The sequence below is a fragment of the Liolophura sinensis genome, chromosome 10, assembly GCF_032854445.1.
Source record: "Liolophura sinensis isolate JHLJ2023 chromosome 10, CUHK_Ljap_v2, whole genome shotgun sequence".
Taxonomy (NCBI): Eukaryota; Metazoa; Mollusca; class Polyplacophora; order Chitonida; family Chitonidae; genus Liolophura; species Liolophura sinensis.
This window is the reverse complement of record NC_088304.1, coordinates 32,213,664-32,235,189: the sequence shown is the minus strand read 5'-3', so window position 1 is coordinate 32,235,189 and position 21,526 is coordinate 32,213,664. Positions and strand designations below refer to the sequence as shown.

General features: G+C 40.1%; 1 protein-coding gene across 1 annotated transcript; it reads right to left on the bottom strand.

Moving 5' to 3' along the window:
* Positions 1 to 4,458: 4,458 nt before the first annotated feature.
* On the bottom strand, positions 4,459 to 13,849 carry LOC135476753 (vacuolar protein sorting-associated protein 37B-like). Its single transcript, XM_064756880.1, has 5 exons — positions 13,764 to 13,849; positions 11,586 to 11,903; positions 10,292 to 10,463; positions 6,292 to 6,374; positions 4,459 to 5,614 (listed from the first exon to the last, which is right to left on the bottom strand). Exons 2-5 carry the CDS (start codon positions 11,814 to 11,816, stop codon positions 5,330 to 5,332), a joined length of 771 nt encoding a protein of 256 aa, XP_064612950.1. The 5' UTR covers positions 11,817 to 11,903; positions 13,764 to 13,849; the 3' UTR covers positions 4,459 to 5,329.
* Positions 13,850 to 21,526: the final 7,677 nt, after the last annotated feature.

Genomic DNA, 21,526 nt, shown 5'->3' with positions numbered 1-21,526 from the left:
ATGCCACTTAAAACAGGATGACAATCATAATAAGCTTCAATCAAAGCTGACTTGATCAGCTTCAATCAAAGTGGGATACAAACATTTACTGATTTATTTGATTGTTTTTTTATGCCGTACTTAAGAATATTTCACTCACACAACGGCGGCCAGTATTATGGCGGGAGGAAACCGGGCAGAGCCCGGGGAAAACCCACAGCCATCCGCAGGTTGCTGAAAGACCTTCCCACTTACAAATGGAGAGGAAGCCAGCATGAGCTGGACTTGAACTCACAGTGATCGCATTGGTGAGAGACTTGTGGGTCATTATGCTGCACTAGTGCATTAACCAACTGAGCCACGGCGGCCCCAGATACAAACAACTAATAACACGATTAACTTGCAGTAGCGCACAAGAGTACATTTATTTATCTGTTTCACTCATTAATATATTTACACTCTACAGAGACACAGGTATACATACGTAAAGTAAGAAGTTCAACACTGTTTATACCAGTGCAGTATGCCATGGCTTCCTTATAATGGAAGGTAATCAGACTGTACATCGCTGATCTAATGAACAGTTTTCTCTTAAGGTTTACTAAACTAAAACCTTAATTGTATCTAGATTTCTTTAGGGATATTAACACCAATTATGCAATGTACATGTAATTTTGACATCAGAAGAAATCTTGTTTGTAAATCAATTTCAGCAAGAAAAAAAAAAACAAGCAGGGCCTACATACAGTTTGGCAAAAAATATTCCTGTCATTTTTTCAACATCCCTTGATATAAATAGAAAAACATGTAGCATTTCAGAAAGGTATTAAATCGAAGCAGACTAGTAGAGTTTTAGAAATGTCTTTTACATTTTTGCATTGTACACAATTAGTCTATCTTCATAAAATAAAGAGACAGTGCATAAGCCTTAACACACTTTTGTAGATCAAAAGCCTGTCTGTCACAAGTTAGTCGTATGCTAATTCTTCAACCTTTTCAACCACCTCAGTGTCAGTTTGAGACAACCATGGGGTGTAGAGAAATATGTTGCACAGTTCTCTGAAGTTTGCATCTTAAGTGACAGAAACAAATTGCTTTTAGTGTCATTTTCATAAGAAATGTATGCATAAATTCCATTAATAAAAGAGCTTTAGTGATTGAAAAGGTTGGAGATTAACAGTCCTCATTTTAACTCCACTCGTTTCCACACCGTTTTATTTTACTGTACTTGACTTAGATTTTTATCCATGACTACGTTTTTTTTTTATTTTACCTGAGAGTTCAGTTGATCTAAGAAAGGTGTTCTGAGCTTAATTTGTGATATGAGGATATCCTACTTGGAAAATGTATATTTTATAATCAGAAGTTATATTTTGGGGCCACATAATTAGATCAAATACTGTATAGGTTTACTTATTGGTTGGTGTTTCAAGCCATTCTCGATGACTCGAATTCTTGACGGTGTTAAAAGAGTTAGAGCCTATAAGTGATACCACGACAGATGAAGGTCACGACCTATCCATATGAAAGATCAGCTGGCATGTAAGGAGTTATAAAGTTGGTCATTCAATCTGGTAGTCACTCCCTATAAATCGCTGGCTTGCACATGCATATTTTCACAGTTTAGGCTGTAGGGAGGGAATCTTGCTGAGGTTTGCAGTCTCGGAATGAATTTTTGTTGCTATCTATACATCTGACAAACTAGCGGGGAATATATGTAGGTTTTATCTCATGTTGTTAATGGTAAAAAGTCAGTAAACGTGCATGGTAAATGGAGCAACTATTTGATTTGAGTTTACATACTCTAATTCTTCTAATTATTGGGACACCCAATGAGTGATGAATCATCTACTGGTTCGTGTATTGTCATTCAAGGAGTCATATATTATCATGTAGTGAGTGATTCAGTGAGTCATGTATAATCATGTACTGGTTTGTGTACTGTTTTTCAGTGAGTCATATATTATCATCTACTGGTTCATGTATTGTCATTCAGTGAGTCATATTATAACGTAGTGAGTCATATATAATCATCTACTGGTTCATATACTGTCATTCAGTGAGTCATATAGTATCATGTAGTGAATAATTCTCTGAGTTACATTTTAACATATAATGAGGCATACATTATCATGCAGTGAGTCACCTTATCACAGAGTGAATTACATATGATCATACTGTGAGCGATGTACTATCATGTAGTGAGTCATTGTGTGAGTCACAGATTATCAAATAACAAGTCATAAAGTGAGTCATTGCGCAAGTCACGTTATCGTATATTGAGTCATGAATTATCTGTCCTCTGATAAGGAAATTTGGTCAGTCACATGATATTCTAGTAATATTTAAACAATTTACAGATGTAACAAAAAGAGGGGAAAAAATTCTTGAAAGTCTTCCAGATAAGACATAAACAAGCGAAGTATTATCATTACTGCACATTCATTTTTCATTTTCTGGGGCACAGTACTTATCAAGTTACAACTGTATCTACATGGATATGTAACCTGGTTAAATTATATCCAGGAAATGGTTTTCTCTAGGACTATACATAGTAAATGACTTAACTTTCACCAGTAAAAAAAAGAATTTATCAGGTAAAAAATGTCTTAAAACATTCCTTTTGGTACTGGAATTGACATTCTCCTAGTAGGATATTATTCTGCCTGCAAACAAACCTCAAAAGAAATTTTTAAACTCAGAATCCTGCAAAAAGTAAAACTGTGTCACAGGTGAAATGTTAGGCCATTTACCATCTTTACCGCAGAACTATTACAAAGTTATGTCCCTTTGAGAGAGGGTAAAATACACAACCTATGACAGAAAATTAATGAAGAAGATAACTGTGATAATTGTGCGAAGTCATATTTTTTGGTAGAATTCAGTACAGTTCCACGTGGAAAAATTTAGTTTAGAAAACATCAAATTCAGTGTTTACCATTATCTAAATTCATTCTTTGCATTGATCATTGACAAATTAACAGCTGTTATTTAACAGCCTGTATCCCAAAATACTGTATAGAAGAACATTCATTAACTGACAACCAAGAACAATAATCAAATTAACCAGACAGATAAGAAACTAATATTTATTTACACTCAAGATCAGTATTATGGTGGTAGGAAACCGGGCAGGGCCCATGGGAAACCCACAACCATCTGCAGGTTGGTGACAGACCTTCCCACGTACATGTACAACCGAAGAGGAAACTAGTATGAGCTGACTAAAGATCATGAAATTCACTATTAATAAAACATGTAAGTAATGAAATCAGTACACAGCGCTTAACCCTAAAATATAATTCATACATACAGAATGTTATTTTCTAGCTCTCATTTACTTCAGTTCACTTCAGTCTTAAATTTTGGCACAGGCTCTTACATTTAGTATAGGTGAGTGAGTGAGTGCTTGGGGTTTTATGTCGTAATTAACAATTTATCAGTCATATGACGACAAAGGAGCCCTTAGAGTGTTTTTATTGTGCCGCCTTGTTGCAGGGAGGATTTCCACCGCTCTTTTATCTAGTGTTGCTTCACTGAGAAGACTTGAAGGCATTTATACAGATACGGGTCAAGCAGTCCTTGCACTATTCCTTTCTCTATGTCAAGGTTTTAGGTGTGACTCGACCCAGGATCTACCGCCCCTAAAGCGGACACTCTACCAACAGTACTATGCCCCTCTCCAATATATCTTGTACACTATTCACACAGGTTAAGCAGGTTTAAGTGCAGAGGTGGCTTTGAGCCAAGCAGGTTTAAGTGCAGAGGTGGCTTTGAGCCAGCTTGATGCCACCAAGCAATGTGGCTTTAACTTTATCCATGCTGTGGTTATTTCTGAACTGGCTTATATACGACCGCGTGAATGGATAAATCCCAGAACTGGCTTAAAACTGGTTTGACCGTAGTAGCATAAATGGCTATGATTTAAACCGCTTTAGATTTAATTCAGATTAAATGGTGGCCTTTTGAACAGGGTATTATTCTCTACTGCCTAATTTCATCCCTGACATTCTGTGCAAAGGTAATTGTGCAGACGTTGAATTTTACCCTTGAAAAGATGTGATTTTCGAGGGAACAAATGTAGCCAGTTCATGATTAGCCATGGATGCCATACACTTAGTGTCATGTAGCATGCTGGCTGGTTTGTTCCCCACCAACCCCAGTTAATAAACTTCAGCCAAAGAGGCCAGCGCAGGATAAATCCACCGCACAGGACCAAACTAACCCAGGGGTTCAGTTCTACAGTTCAATTTTTACCAGTATGTAACTTGTAATGCCACAGATGTCAGTGTTGACCACAACCCTTTGTTGCCATATTTTTGTTGCCCGGCTTCTCACACTGCGAATGTATTAGCTTTGTAATGTACCTGTCGTCGCTGTCAATGTATGCAGACTACGTCAGGGTGACAGACTGAATCACCAGCCTTGTTGTAAGGGTACCAAATATGTATACTGAGACAAGAGAGAGGGGGAGGGGGGGGTGTTAGACAACTCTAGCCTTATTAACCAGCCAGTAACACATATACACATCCATTTACAATTTTTTTTTTTCAGTAGAAAGTTTGTCAAGTCTATAACATAAAACTATATAGGTAGATTTCTTCTAATTCACAGACCAACAATTAAAACAGGCAAATTAAAGACATGACAATGCCGAATGAATGAGCAAATATGGATGTCCCAATATCCTCCTTCACATAAACTCAACATTGGCCATGCTAGAGGGTGCAGTTGACTGTACCATTCTTTGATCCAACCTACAATCAGACTTACATGAATTTGTCAAAATTTTGCCAGCTGCATCAAAGAAGTTGTAATATAACCAAAAATTATTTCTATTCCACTGATGTTAATAATGACACATTTATGACCACTACGCTTAGCATCTGATGATCTTGGATCATGTTTAATACAGCCCAGTTCATTAAATTCTGTGTTAGCTTTATCCATCAATGATGTTTGGATGTACAGAACATAAAATATTGACAAGAAAAGGTGTGAGAAAAAACAGAGGTTTTGTGCAAAACCTGGTTTAGCCTTGGACATTGTATAAATTTCACCCACATTCCCTGCAAAAAGGGGTGGAAGTAGCCCCTTCAGAGTAATACACGTACACACACATGATGTATTTTGATGCCACCTATCACTACGTTGACCTGATCAACTTCAGATCTCCTGAAAACCCTAACTTCAGCACGGCTCTCAGACTCTGTCAGGATAAACACAAATGCACAAACGAAAGGGATAAAGACAAACAGGGTGTGTCTACAATCACACCACCTCACAGTGACACAGAAGAGAGTTTTCTTCTCAGGTACATATATGTACAGGTGTGTTAGGCTGAGCTGAGTTATGGACGCGTAAATGGCTCTGGCATCATCATGTACAGGTTGTTAGCAGGGTAGGGAGCCCCCAATGATGTCGGCACGTTGCTACTACTGCTGCTGCTGTTGTTGTTAAACCATCCTTTACTTGGCTGAGTCCGTGGCGGAGGCACGGGCGGTTGGCTGACCATGAGCTCGGCCATTTTGTCACACTTGATCCGCCGTAAGTGGGCCAGCGTCCGAGACTGCATGAACTCTTCCACAAACCTGTCCACCTCCAGCTTCTTATCACAGAAATTCTCTGCCAGTTGCTGTACACAGAGCAAATGGTATGAACAGGTGAGATGGCAATTATCAAGCAAACATCACAACAAAACGAAACATTTGTTTCATGGGAATATTTTTGTTTCATTTTTGATCATTACCATATTGAAAGCCATTCATCACCTCAGGTTTTTACTTTATTGTTGAACGATAAGGCTACGATATGGGTGAAACAATGCAGATGTGGTGTTAAGCCATCATCATTCACTCACTCATTCATTCATTCCAAAACCAAACGGTGAGCAGCCATTACACAAACCATAGAACACAGGTTACCCCACAGGTTACCCACTGTTTCAGAACCTCTCGTTGAGTCACACTTCATTTATTACACAGAAATGCATCTTATACAAAGAGTAACATTGGTCAAAGTTAAATATATGGAAATAAACAGATACACTGGCTTCTGTGTGCAATACCCACATACTATGCTCATGTTAGATATGTGTCCTGCAAAACTTGTAAGCTACAAGGATCTTCACAAGAAGACACAACAACTGCATCACGGACAAATCTCCATTATTCCAAAGTCCCACCCACCATCGTTTCTCACAGGGCACCACTTGCAAAGGAGCAGACTCCACTTTAAAATCTATGGTAGATAGGAATGCCTTGGATAGGTCTGACATTAGTACGACTGGACTTTTATAAGGGAAATGCTTACCTCGGACTCTTCTTCTGTCTTGGCACACTCTGTCTGTAGTAAAGCTAACAGCATGTCCAGGCTCTGATCATTGCTGCGTAACACTGCAACAAAAAACACAATCAATTTTCACCTTCCTCACAAGTAGTAGTTGGTAAAGAAATACTGACTCTTTATCTACTCATTTCTGTTCATTTTAGACCAGTAAATGTGTAAGAGTTGAAATTTTACAAGTAGGACTAGATCAAGAATTGTTATTTCTACTCTTATAGGCCTACTTTAAACTTTTACATATTTATCAAGCAGGAAAACTGAACAAGTGAAGCATTAATTAAACAACCTCTTTCCCCTTTGTCATTACATTTGCTTGTCTGCCTGCAGGGGGTTGAAGCATGTTTACAGCAAATCAATTTTGTTTACTTGTTCACGGATTTCTTATTAGTTTTCCCATAGACCTCTCTGTATATGTGGCCATGTTGTCCTGTTTATTTATTTGGGTAACTTTATAGCTTTATCGTTACATGCTAATGAATTTGATTGAGAGGTAGGATGAACACCTAAGAGGATCCCCCTACTTTGAAATGAAGTCGTCCAAAGTTGAATGGTGTGACGCAAGTATGTTCGGAAGTGTTCGTCTCTGATTTTAGACCCGTCTAGGTTCAATGTTGATTGCAGCAGAATCTGGTGGCCTCCAGAGAGTGGCCCTCAGAGAGCAGCCTTCAGAGAGCGGCCTCCAGAGAGTTGTTTTGTATGAGTAGTTTTCATAGAGCGGCCTCCAGTGAGTGGCCTCCAGAGAGTGGTTTTGCAGGAGTGGTCTTCAGAGAGTGGTTTTGCAAGGGTGGTCTTCAGACAGTGGCCTCCAGAGAGCGGTCTCCAGAGAGTAGCCTTCAGAGAGCAGCGTCCAGAGAGTTGTTTTGTACAAGTGGTTTTCAGAGAGTGGTTTTCAGAGAGTGGTCTTCAGAGAGTGGTTTTGCAGGAGTGGCCTCCAGAGAGTAGCCTTCAGACAGTGGCCTCCAGAGAGTGGTTTCGCACGAGTGGTCTTCAGAGAGTGGCCTCCAGAGAGTGGTTTTACAAGAGTGGTCTTTAGAGAGTGGCCTCCAGAGAGTGGTTTTGCAGAGAATGGCCTCCAGAGAGTGGTCTTCAGAGAGTGGCCTCCAGAGAGTGGTCTCTCCAGAGTGGCCTCACAGTGGTTTTGCACAAGTGGTCTTTAGAGAATGGCCTCCAGAGAGTGGTTTAGCACGAGTGGTCTTCAGAGAGTGGCATCATAAGAGTGGCCTTTAGAGAGTGGCCTCCAGACAGTGGTTTTGCACGAGTGGTCTTCACTGAGTGGTTTTGCTAGAGCAGTTTTCAGAGAGTGGCCTCCAGAGAGTGGTTTGCACAAGTGGTTTGCACGAGTGGTCTTCAGAGAGTGGCCTCCAGAGAGTGGTTTTGCACGAGTAGTCTTCAGAGAGTGGTTTTGCAAGGGTGGTCTTCAGACAGTGGCCTCCAGAGAGCGGTCTCTCGAGAATGACCTCCACAGATTGGTTTTGCACAAGTGGTCTTCAGAGAGTGGCCTCCAGAGAGTGGTTTTGCAAGAGTGGTCTTCAGAGAGTGACCTCCAGAGAGTGGTCTCTCAAGAGTGGCCTCCAGAGAGCGGTTTTGCATGAGTGGTGTCCAGAGATTGGTTTTGCACAAGTGGTTTTGCAAGAATCGTCTTCAGAGAGTGGTCTCTCAATAGTGGCTTCCAGAGAGTGGTTTTGCAAGAGTGGTCTCCTGAGAGTGGCCTCCAATGAGTGGTTTTGCACAAGTGGCCCCAGAGAGTGGCCTCATGAGTGTGGCCTCCAGAGTGTGGCTTTGAAGGGTGGTCTCCAGAGAGTGGCCTCCAAAGAGTGGTTTTGCATGAGTGACCTCCAGAGAGTGGCCCCCAGAGAGTGGTTTTGCAAGAGTGGCCTCCACAGAAATTCATGCCAGGCAACACCACAGAGAATTGTCAACCCCTTATTGCCACCAAGACCTCAAGGACAGCTGATGTTTATGGGGGAATACTGAAAAGACTTCAGGACATTCATCTCGCTCATGATATGCCTAGGTAAGCACTGTAAGCATCCAAACTTCAGTCCAAAAGCCTTTAGTACAAAGTAATTGTTGCTACTGCTGACTTTTCGTTAGATGTCCTTGAAAGATGGCTTGCTCAACTGCAGTATGTGGACTGTACAGAAGCTTCAAAAAAAGGGGGGGGGGGGGGGGGTCCTCCGGGGCCTTGTGTCAGCGCAGCACAATGACTTACTGATTATTTCATTGGTGTTTTATGCCGTACTCAAGAATGTTTCAGTATTATGGGGGGAGGAAACTGGGCAAAGCCCAGGGGAAACGCACGACCATCCACAGGTTGCTGGCACAATGACCTCTCCAGCCTCTCACTGATTGCTGTATGTTCAATTCCAGTTCATGCTGGCTCCATCACTGGCTATACGTGGAAAGGTCTGCCAGCAACCTGCATATGGTCGTGGTTTTTCACCGGGCTCTGCCCGGTTTCCTCCCATCATAATGCTGGCCGATGTTGTGTAAGTGAACTATTCTTCACTACACCGTAAAACACCAATCAAAACAATTTCCAGCAATATGCTGACGCTCATGGGTTTTGTTCGTATAAGTCAAATATTTCTGAGTATGCTGTAAACAACAATCAATTTATTTTTATAAGCTTTTTTAAGAAGCTTAAGATCACTCTACTGTACTTCCCAGACATATGTAAACCCAGACAAATCCTCCACTTTCTGTGTCCAGAAAGCACCAGTAGTACACTCTTTAAAGTCTGGTCACAAATATGGGAGTGATATGAAGGGCGCTTGGAAAACAATTTAGTATGCAACCTTTAGGAGTCCAGTTCAGTAATGAATGAATATTTAGCTGTGCACACAGTGTTGCATTAATGTTTTATAGACATCTGTCATTTCCACTCTAAGAATGTGTTTCTACACACAAGTGTTTATGTGATGTAGAAAACACTCCCAGACACAGTCATATATCAACATATCCACGGCAAGAACTTAAAGTATGCTGTTTGACTTGTTTCATTAAGGTGGATTTGAACTTCAGAACACTGAAGTATAGTTTGTGTATTTGTATTTCTACATACATGTTTATTTATATTTTTTAACGAAAATTTCACTTTTCATTTAACTCCTTAAACATATCAATTAATTTATATTCCTACAATATTTTGTTTCACAAATGAAGATAACAGAAATACAGATAAATTCAGTAATTTAGGCCACATTAATTTAAATTGTTGTTTTACAAGCAGAATCATATTTTACTGTCGGAGGAGAGTTTAAACATAAAACTAAACCTTAAAAATCACCAAATTTGTGGGAAATGTGGACTGGGCCAGCAATTTTTGTTACTGAAGACCTCTTTACATGATAGAAAACCACTTAAAAAAGAATTTCAAATTATCAATATCAAACAATAAAAAAACATGAATTTTTCATTTTATTTTATTCCACTTTTGGATTTTTTAGTGTTGGCTTGCCAACAAAACGACAATTTAAATTGGTATTGCCCTTAAAAAGAATGAAACCCTTACAGAGTCAAGTAGTTCATGATTTAACCAAAAAACAGAAATAGTCTAATACTTATCTTGTACCCCACTAAACTAGTCATCATATCCAAATAAGATTTCTCCGGAGTTTCTCTCTCTCTCTTACCATTTTTGACCAGGGTCAAAACCCTGAGGCTGTATTTTATGATGACATATAAGTATCTTGTGGCTGAGGTGGTTAGCATGCCAGTGCTAACACACACCCAACAGCCTCTTATCCACGCGGTCGCTGAGAGTCCAAGTCCAGTTCATGCTGGCTAATAAGCAGGCTCGTAAGTCTGTCAGCAGCCCGTGGATGGTCGTGGGTTAATCCCTGGTTCTGCCCGGCTTCCTCCCACCATAACGTTGGTCGTTGTGGTAAAAGTAAAACATTCTTCAGTATGGGCACCAAACACCAATCAATCAAACACATAATTAAAAACTATCTTGCGGACTTACAGAGTTGGGCACGGTCCTCTTCTAACACCCCTTGTAACCTTCTGACTTCCTCATGACCCGAGGCCACCTCTCCCTTCAGCTTCTCCAGCTGAGGCTGATACGTTAGGTTGTGCTCTGCTGCACTTTTGTTGAATGCCAGCAATGTCTCCCTCTCCATTTGGATATTTCTTACCTATATTAACATAAAATTCATCATACTAAAATTGGAATACCATTTAGAATGAATTAACCTTAGCGTTTGTGTCATTCGTCAGTCTATATACCATATACCTACACTGTATGTGATCAGGTTTACATTCGGACCAACGCAACTACTTATAAAGACTGAAAGTTAAAAATTTCTTTTGAAAAGGAAAATTCTCAAACCTAACAACAGCATGAAAGCTGAACTGAACAGCTTGTAACTTTTTAAACATTGTTGTCTTTTCATGATTACATAAAGCATGGCAGGCTTGTGGAACCTGCTATGATATTTATGGCTATGGCAGCTTTTGCTGTGAAAATACATGCACGCGCAAAATGAATCAGTAAACACCTCTCACAGAACAGGAAAGCCCTCAGAATCAGGCAAAGTAAGTGGCTTTACTGGTAATGTAGAATTCAAGAATTATTCTTTCAAATAAATTTTTGCTTATCTGCTATGTCATCCTGCACCTAAAAGCAGGCCACTTACCTCTGTTTCAGAAAGATGGAAAAAAAGTATGTATGAATGTGTGTAAGCTTGAGGTATTAGTTTACGTCTTAATTAACAATTTTCAGGCATATGACGTCGGCAAGCCATTAGGCTTCTTAGTTCATGCCACCAAAGTGCTGCCACCATTCAAGTATCATGCTGAAGACACCATACATGACACCCCCCAGTCATATTATAACGACACAGGGCCAACCAGCCCTGTTCCCTAGCCTAACCTCTCAGTGCTGAGTGCCAAGCAAGGCAGTAACGAATAGCATTTTTAAAGTCTTTGGTATGACCACACCAGGGGTTGATCCCAGATCTCTCAACTGCGAGGCGAATGCTCTAACCATTTGACCAAAAATGGGGACCCTGGAAAAGTGGATAATATAACAAGGTTATGTGAATTGAATGACAACCACTATTTATTCTGTGAGCAATGTTCTTGTATTGATACCAGTGTAGTGCAAGTTTACATCAGTCACAGAATAAAGTGGAGTTGTCATCCATATAACCATGTTATGTTACATGCAGGCTATTTGGAGCATTTCAGCCTGGTATTCAAATGATGAAAAAACACTCACTCCCTTCAGCTTCACCTGTTCTCCACAACATGCATACCTGAGAGAGATCATCAACAAGGTCCTGTAGTTTGGACTCATCATCTAGCAGTCCCTGCAGCTCCTGCTTATCCAGATGCTTGAGTAAAGCTGTCGCTGCTACCTCGTCCGTTGGGGGCAGCGACTGTCTAGCTGAACTAGCTGGAGTTTCGCTTGGGGGTGCTGGCTCATAGGGCAATGGTCGGGGTGGGCCTGCCCCATACCCATAGTAGCTACCAGGTGGATGGTACATAACAGTCTTAACATGCACTCAGGCAGTACACTCTGTCTTCTTGTCTTTGTTTCTTGTCTTTTGCTCTACATTAACGTATATCAAGCCCTTTGGACAATCATGTACAAGATGACCTGGAAAAAACAATAACAGAGCAGTGAGAAAATATATGTACAGTTTATCATTCATTTCTGTATTTACTATTTATTTTAAGGACACCAAAAAGTTTTTGTTTAACCTTCTATCCATTAACACATGCACGTACACATAGACTGTTATTGTACCTGGTACCAAACTCAGTGCTATAGTTTTTAATATATTACAGTGTGATAACTTTGATACAAATAAATTTTGTATAGATAGGGCTTCAAGTGGGTTCCTCATCCATGGACATTCCCAGTGTGGTACTTAAGCATATACCTTAGGATTTCATCTGTATGTAGGGCTTGTCAAGAGGCCGAACTTAGGCCCTTCATAATGAATCAAAAACAGCAGTTTCATAAAATTATTCATACATGTATTCATTCATGAAGGCAATCTTTCTTTTTGGACGTGTTCTTCCACCATGTTTTGAATGGAAATATTCCGCCATGCCAATGTCTACAGTACCCTTACATCTGAAGGCAATCAAAATAATAATAATAATAATAATAAAAACAAATAAATTCATAATGAAAAGTCATGTTGGAAAGAATTCTTGAACGGCCAACTGATGTCATGCCCCGGGATAGGTGGAAGTTTGAATTCAAAACATGGTGAATGCTGGTGTAACTTGATTCGAAAGTTCAAATGGCTGGATTGTTGTTAACAGATGGTTTACTGATACTGTCTGTGATACGTGTACACTTCGGGAATCAGTAAATACCAAATGTAGGGTAGGGTTTGAGCCGTTATTTCAGTGAAATTATCCTCGCGGAAGTATATATAACCAGCGCTGGGCACTGCACGATTGTATGGAATTACAGTTAGAGCACCCTCTAGTCAGAACACCTCTACCTAAATGCCCTCTACAGATAATGCATGTTCAAGCTAGCCACATGGGATTCGATGTATGCCTTTGATCATATTGCATGGATTTAATATGTGTTCTATGTATACATGGCATATAAATGTTGCTAATTTTACTATTGTAAAATATAAATAATTTCTGGACTTTAAAGTTGGTAAACTGACTGCCTGTGAATATGACTGTTGTCGTATAGAGAAATGAACATGGTGATCTGTTGTGGACATGATATTTCTGACAAAGGTTACACAGACAGGACTACTGATATTTGTCACACACTTCCAAAAATACCTAGGCTTACAGGGCAATACAGGGACACGTACATGGCACTCTGTGACTGACCAATGTTGTTATTGTAGACTGTCAACTGCCCACACGTTGGGCACCTGGCATTTAGGTAGAGGGTGTCTAAGTAGAGAGTGTTCTTGCTAGAGGGCATTTTGACATGATCCCATTGTACGCAGTGTAATCTGTTACAATCAAAACCAAGTAAATTTGGTCACTTCTTGTCGAATTATAAGACTGCTTGCTGGATCATATCATATTTCATGTTTTGGAAAGGCTATCATGTGATCCACTATCTCATGATTCACACCCTCATTCCAATGACAGAACTGTCTTCCTTTTTTTTTGTTTTGTTTTCTCAGAGGCCTAATTTATACGATCATAGCCACCGCCTTCAACACAGTTTTATATATTTCCTTATACATGGCTAGAGATGATTTACTCATTTACTAAATAGTAAGCCCTTCATATGTCATTTTGAAATGTTTAATCACCTGATGTGGCTTGTCGTCGTGGTGCTCAATAACACACGTCAACTCCCGTAACACTCATGTTGTTGTTGTTGTTGTGACACCAACAACCCGGAAAAGAGCTACGGCTTAAACGATCGTTGACGTTATTAATGCCATGAAATCTACAGTAGAAATTGAGATAATCACTCGCACAACTATTCTTACCCGATATATAAGAAAATAACCGGAAAATAATCCGTTGGTCGGGTTAGCCCATTTCTTTTTCTTCTTTCACTTCTGTCGTCAGGGTGTATTGAAATATCAGACTAGTAAAAATGACGAAAGGTATTCATGTCACGTACCGCACGTGTTTGAAGTTTCTGTGACGTCAGTAAAATATAATTGCGACATCAACGGCTATTTAGTCACTGTATATACGTATACGACTGCTGAACTAGGCCTTTATTTGTAACAGCAGCTACTCCATATAAGCCTAAGAGACCTACATGGGTGTGTATAGTAACCATATACATATACATGTATGGATGGCATATAAAATATATACATGTAGTTTTGAACACTTTGCACAGTGAACTGTTACGACAAATATCTGACATTTGAAGGGTTTACAACTGATTAACAACAGTTAAAAGTCACAAAAACATGCCTGAATATGTTATTTTTTTTTCTTGACCCTATATCTGGTTAGAATAGTAGCCTACTTTCGCTGCCTGAAGGCGGAAAAGGCATAATTTTAGCAACCAATTTTATTTACAGTTATTTGATTTGAGTTTCCAGCCTATATTTCTCAAGAATTTTTCACTTATATTGCGGCGATGTCGGTAGAGTTAATTGGGAGTAAGGCAAAGAAAGTCTATATACACCCTGTTAATTTTAACAGAAAGTCTGTTGTCTGAGTGATACTAGAATGTATTCTGTTATTACAACATAATATGCTTTGTCATATTCAACAGTATATCCTGTTAGTCTAATAGAATCTTTAGGTTGAATTAATAGAGTATGTGTGATATTGTTAACAAAATAACGTGTAACAGACTGCATTCTAGCATCACTCAACACAACAGACTTTCTCTTAAAATTTACAGATTGTTTTTTTTTAGAGTATGCACGTCAAGATAACAAACGCCTAACCATGTCAAACCTGTCCCTGAAAACAACACAACCAAACCAGCAAGAGCTGGATTTGAACCTTTCCCCTTCGAGTCACTGATAAGGCACCAAAGGACTAGCCATGCAGCGAGATCAGCTTTGTAGTTGAACTTTTAAATAACTATCAAGAAATGACTAATAGTGGAACGGGATTATATGTTATTCGATCGTAGTAAAGAAAACTGGAGCACGAGGTTAAAAGGTCTTTAAGCGTACGTGGTTGCATGTGCACTGCGGGCCTATAGCTACAGAGACCTGTATCCATATGCACTAGTAGGGACTACTTAACATTTAGATGGCCAGCAACACACAGTGTAAGATCTTATAGGAGACCATATAGCAAGCCAGCAACACACAGTGTAAGATCTTATAGGAGTGAGTGAGTGAGTGAGTGGGGTTTAACATCGTACTCAACAATTTTTCAGTCATATGACGACGAAGGAATCCTTAGGGTGTATGTAATGTGTCTCCTTGTCGCAAGACGGATTTCCACCGCTCTTTTCTCTAGTGCTGCTTCACTGAGACGAATTGCCGAAGGCAAGTTAGTCGCCCCGCCCGAGCCATTATACTGAATAAGGGTCAACCAGTCGTTGCACCATCTTCATGCTGAACGCCAAGCTAGGGAGTCACAACTTCTTCTTTTAAAGTCTTAGATGTGACTCGACCCAGGATTGATTCTGGATCTAACCCTATCAACTGTGCTATCCGGACCGGTAGATCTTATAGAAAGCCACAAACATAATGTGAGACCATATAGTAGGCCAGCAACACACAGTGTAAAATCTTATAGGAGACCATATAGCACGTCACAAACACACAGTGTAAGATCTTGTAATAAACCACCAACATAATGTGAGGCCATATAGCAGGTCAGCAACACACAGTGCAAGCTCTTATAGGAGACCATATATCAGGTCACTAACACACAGTGTAAAATCTTATAGAAGCCACAAACATAATGTAAGACCATATAGCAGGCCAGCAACACACAGTGTAGGATCTTATAGGAGACCATATAGCAGGTCAGCAACACACAGTGCAAGATCTTATAGGAGACCATATATCAGGTCACTAACACACAGTGTAAGATCTTATAATAAACCACAAACATAATGTGAGGCCATATAGCACGTCAGCAACACACAGTATGAGATCTTATAGGAAACCATATAGCAGGCCAGCAACACACAATGTAAGATCTTTTTGGAGACCATATAGCTGGTCAGCAACACACGGTGCAAGTTCTTATAGGAGACCATGTATCAGGCCACTAACACACAGTGTAAGATCTTATAATAAACCACAAACATAATGTGAGACCATATACCAGGTCAGCAACACACAGTGTGAGATCTTATAGAAACCACAAACATAATGTGAGATCATATAGCAGGCCAGCAACACACCGTGTAAGATCTTATAATAAACCACAAACATAATGTGAGGCTATATAACAGGTCAGCAACACACAGTGTAGGATCTTATAGGAGACCATATAGCAGGCCAGCAACACACAGTGTTAGATCTTATAATAAACCACAAAGATAATGTGAGACCATATAGCAGGTCACCAAGACACAGTGTGAGATCTTATAGAAGCCACAAATATAATGTGGGACCATATAGCAGGTCAGCAACACACAGTGTAAGATCTTATAATAAACCACAAACATAATGTGAGGCCATATAGCAGGTCAGCAACACACAGTGTGAGATCTTATAGATTTGATTTGACTTTAATTTGATTGGTGTTTTACGCCGTACTCAAGAATATTTCACTTATACAACGGCGGAGAGCATTATGGTGGGTGAAAACCGGGCACAGCCCGGGGGAAACCCACGACCATCCGCCGGTTGCTGAGAGACCTGCCCACGTATTACCGGAGAGGAAGCCAGCATGAGCTGGAACTCACAGCGACCGCATTGCTGAGAGACTCCTCTAGCTGCGCTAGACCTTATAGAAGCCACAAACATAATGTGAGACCATATAGCAGGCCAGGAACAAACAGTGTAAGATCTTATAGGAGACCATATAGCAGGTCACCAACACACAGTGTAAAATCTTAAAGGAGACCATATAGCACGTCACCAACACACAGTGTAAGATCTTACAGGAGACCATATATCGGGCCAGCAACGCACAGTGTAAGATCTTATAATAAACCACAAACATAATGTGATGCCATATAGCAGGCCAGCAACACACAGTGTAGGATCTTATAGGAGACCATATAGCAGGTCATCAACAAACAGTGTGAGATCTTATAATAAACCACAAACATAATGTGAGACCATATACCAGGTCAGCAACACACAGTGTGAGCTCTTATAGAAGTCACAAACATAATGTGAGACCATATAGCAGGCCAGCAACACACAGTATAAGATCTTATAGAAGCCACAAACATAATGTGACACTATATAGCAGGTCTGCAACACACAGTGTGAGATCGTATAATAAACCACAAACATAATGCGAGACCATATAGCAGGTGAGTAACACACAGTGTAAGATCTTATAGGAGACCATATAGCAGGCCAGCAACACACAGTGTAAGATCTTATAATAAACCACAAACATAATGAGAGACCATATAGCAGGTCAGCAACACAGTGTGACATCTTATAAGAAACTATTCAGCAGGCCAGCAACACACAGTGTAGGATTTTATAGGAAACCACAAACATAGTGTAAGACCATATAGCAGGCCAGCAACACATTGTGTAAGATCTTATAGGAGACCATATAGCAGGCCAGCAACACACTGTGTAAATTATAGGAAACCACAAACATAGTGTAAGGCCATATAGCAGGTCAGCAAAATGTATATTCTACAGTAAATAACCTTACACGAACTCAGTGCTATGCACGGAATTGTTCATTAGGACTTCAGAAGTCCAGCTGAAACGTTGATGTGACCTTTGACCCCATCTATTAACCTAGTGGCCAGTTTCCGGCTAAAAAAGTCTGCTGTCTCGGGGAAGTATTAAATGCATATATAGAGACGGCGCCTGGGTTTACAGCGGGGCTAACCTGGACAACATGGGACGGAGTGGCCTGGCGGGAATATCAACGTTACCATCTAAATAGAGAGATTACTGGTAAATGGAAAATGGCAATAAGACTGGTGGATGGAGAGCGCCTCATAAGCTGACCAATCTTGTCTTTCTACAGAACACATTAGTCGTGTGACTGGGAGGTAAAAACTGGCAGCAATACCAATGATGCCTTTAGTAGGCAAATCAGCTATAATGACGAAGACAGCGCGAGATTTATGCCGGACGATTAAAAATATGCAATAATTTAGATGGTTTGTCTAATTACTCACTCATTAGAAATTCGGTCCGAAAGTCGTATGATTTTGATGAGGCTGGGTATGCATGACCATGGCAGCGCTTGATGATGTACATAGATAAGGTGAGTGGAGGCCAACACGGCGCTAAGCATCATTCGGCTGTTGAAGTGTGTAACGACAAATGGAGTCTGTATTTAGCGATCGCGCAATTGCGTTACTATGGGGTCACCCGAGACTTTGTTACCTCCACTGGTTCGTCAATCAATAATGTTACATCTGCCATAGATATTCGCTTTTTAAGTTCGTTAAAAAATCACTTACCTTACACCAGGTTCCAGTATCACGAAGCGATTTTAGACTTATGCCAAAATTTCAAATCATTTTAAAATTGCTATTTCTTACGTAACAAGGTCAAAATATTGCTTGAGAATGTAAATTCTGGGTAAGTTATTGTAAAACAAATTTCAGCTAAAAAAACGGAATGGAACATCCCAAATTTTATTGATTGAAATTTTGACTTAAGTCTGAGATTGCTTTGTGATCCTGGGCCACTATTGGATACGCATGGGAACATTCAGGCGTACAGACGACTAAGCCGAATTTGCAGCCTTATTAGGCATAGCTGTCTGATTTATTTTAGCCACATTCTTATGGACAGAAAACTAGACAGATGGAAATGTAGATGAGCAATCAGATATGGCAACATTATAAGGTACATGTGTAGACGAACAATCAGATATATGGCAACATTATAACACACATGTGGATAGGAACAATCAGATATATGGCAACATTATAACACACATGTGGAGAGGAATAATCAGATATGGCAACATTATAACGTGCATGTGTAGACAAACAATCAGGTATAGCAACATTATAACGTACATGTATAGAGGAATAATTACATAAGGCAACATTGTAACGTATATGTGTAGATGAATAATGTAAATATAGGGACAATATGTATAGCAACAATATGTTACATGTGTAGAAGAATACTCAGATATGGCAAGATTTTAAAGTGCTTGAGTATACGAATACTCAGATATGGCAACACAATAAAGCAAAGAGGAATAATCAAACATGACAATATAATAAAATAAAGACGAATAATCAGATGTGACAACATTATAAAGTAAAGGTGAATAGTGAAATACTGCAACACAGGTACATGTATAGTAGACTTAGTAACAATCGTGAATTTTACATTCTTATAGATTATAACAGACTACAGCATGGAGACTAAAACAAAAGCAGTGACAACAGTTGAATAGTTGGCAAAGGGTCACACGTATATGAAATCCAGTCCCACTCAAGAATATTTCACTTATACGACGGCGGCCAGCATTATGGTGGATGGAAACCGGGCAGAGCCCGGGGGAAACCCACGACCATCCGCAGGTTGCTGGCAGACCTTCCCATTTAAGGCCGGAGAGGAAGCCAGCATGAGCTGGACTTGAACTCACAGCGACCGCATTGGTGAGAGGCTCCTGGGTCATTACGCTGCGCTAGCGCGCTAACCGACTGAGCCACGGAGGTTCTGAAAGCATCATTAAGTACAGAGAATTACATTTTTGGAGAATAGCAAGCAGAACTATCTTTTACTAAGTTGAAGGGAGAGCTAGTTAAAACGCATGTGCATTGCATCCGAGACTTGTTACTGTTTTTCTTTCATGCCTCAATTATTGTTTCGGGGACTATCAAAAATGCAAGTGGGATCGTCTCTCAGCAACCTGCGGATGGTCGTTGACCGCCGTCGTATAAGTGAAATATTCTTGAGTACGGCGTAAAACGCCGATCAAATAAATAAATAAATAAATATAATACTGAACCCAATTTCGGTAAATCAGAGCAGCGCATTGATTCGTGTTCGGCAATGCATATCTCTCGAAGAAAGAAATTTTCACATTTCTCGAAAATTTTCACATTTCCCGAGTCGGCTGGAATTTAACGATTACCCGCAGCAAACATTTGTTTTAATCATGGTCTGGCCCAACCACTTTAAACGTGATCTTTGTTTTATGCAGCTAAAGAGTGCGAACAGAATACACTAAAATTTTATTGTAAAAGAATATTATTTGACCAGTATTTTATGAACTGAAGTAGTACATATGTAGTAGTATGCAACTGAAGGTTTTATGAAGTATTGTGTTTCACAACAACGATGCTCTAGGCGGGTTTTCATACTGATACAGAAGAAACACCAGCGGGGATGATAAAATATACTGCGGCAGTATACACTGTAAAACTGGAACTACTTGGGTAAATCGGTGACAATTTTCACCACCTCCGAAATGCCCTCATGGGACCCTGTTTCCCTTCCAGGCCCTAAAAACAAATCAGATCGAACTATTTTCCTGGACATTGCATGTTTATGCGCGTTTCCTCTGACATATACTGCATATTTGTGTATTTCTTTTCCTTAAAACTACTTTAAAATCTAAGGAAATAAACAAGCGCAAAAGTGTTGCTAAATAGACAAGGTAAATACGATATGTCCTCTACATGACGATCACAGCAAAAGCATTTATCATGCATGTAACCTCTGTGTTATCTCATTACTGCTGTCATTTGCTCCCTAATTCTGAAGCTTGTGAGCGTATGGCTGATATGACATGTCAACGGATTATTGATCAGGGCAAAATCAGGAGCCCAAATATTTACGGCTGTAAGGAATCGTGGAATTTGCAAATCAGTGTAATTAACATACAAATAAGCGGTTACAATAGCGGGGCAGTGCGCGAATAGAGTATTACTGTAATCAGCTGTCAATAGGTTCGACCTTTGAGGCTTTTCGTAGTTAACGTGTTAACCCATATGATAATGGCTCTATCGCAGAGCTGTGGATTGTCGCTCAAGGCCTTCTACCCGCACAACATAAAGTCACCTTGTTCAGCATTAGCGATCATCTGCTAGAATACATGGTGAACTCCATTGCATTGTGGGAATTTATAATGCATTGGTTCCCACATTCCGTATATGCAGAGTCTCATCATGACATGTGGGGCCTCCGTGGCTCAGTTGATTAGCGCGCTAGCGCAGCGTAATGACCGAGGAGTCTCTCACCAATGCGGTCCCTGTGAGTTCAAGTCCAGCTCATGCTGACTTCCTCTCCGGCCCTACGTGGGAAGGTTTGTCAGCAACCTGCGGATGGTCGTGGGTTTCTGCCCGGTTTCCTCCCACCATAATGCTGACCGCCGTCGTATAAGTGAAATATTCTTGAGTACGGCGTAAAACACCAATCAAATAAATAAATAAATAAACTCATCATGATAAATCAACATTTCTTTGATATTATCTGATACTCTTTGGTTTAGTACTATCCGAAGTTAAAAATTATATAAAACTATTGTACGATGTTTGTATAAGAAAATGCTTCATTTCAGTTCGTTATAGAGCCATGCATAATAATTTGTGCTTAAATTTTGGCCAAAAATCCTGGTTTTGCACGCACGATATCACTGGTCGAGGGCTAGTCATTCTCCAGCCATACTCATAAGACGGCGCCTCAAGCGAGGG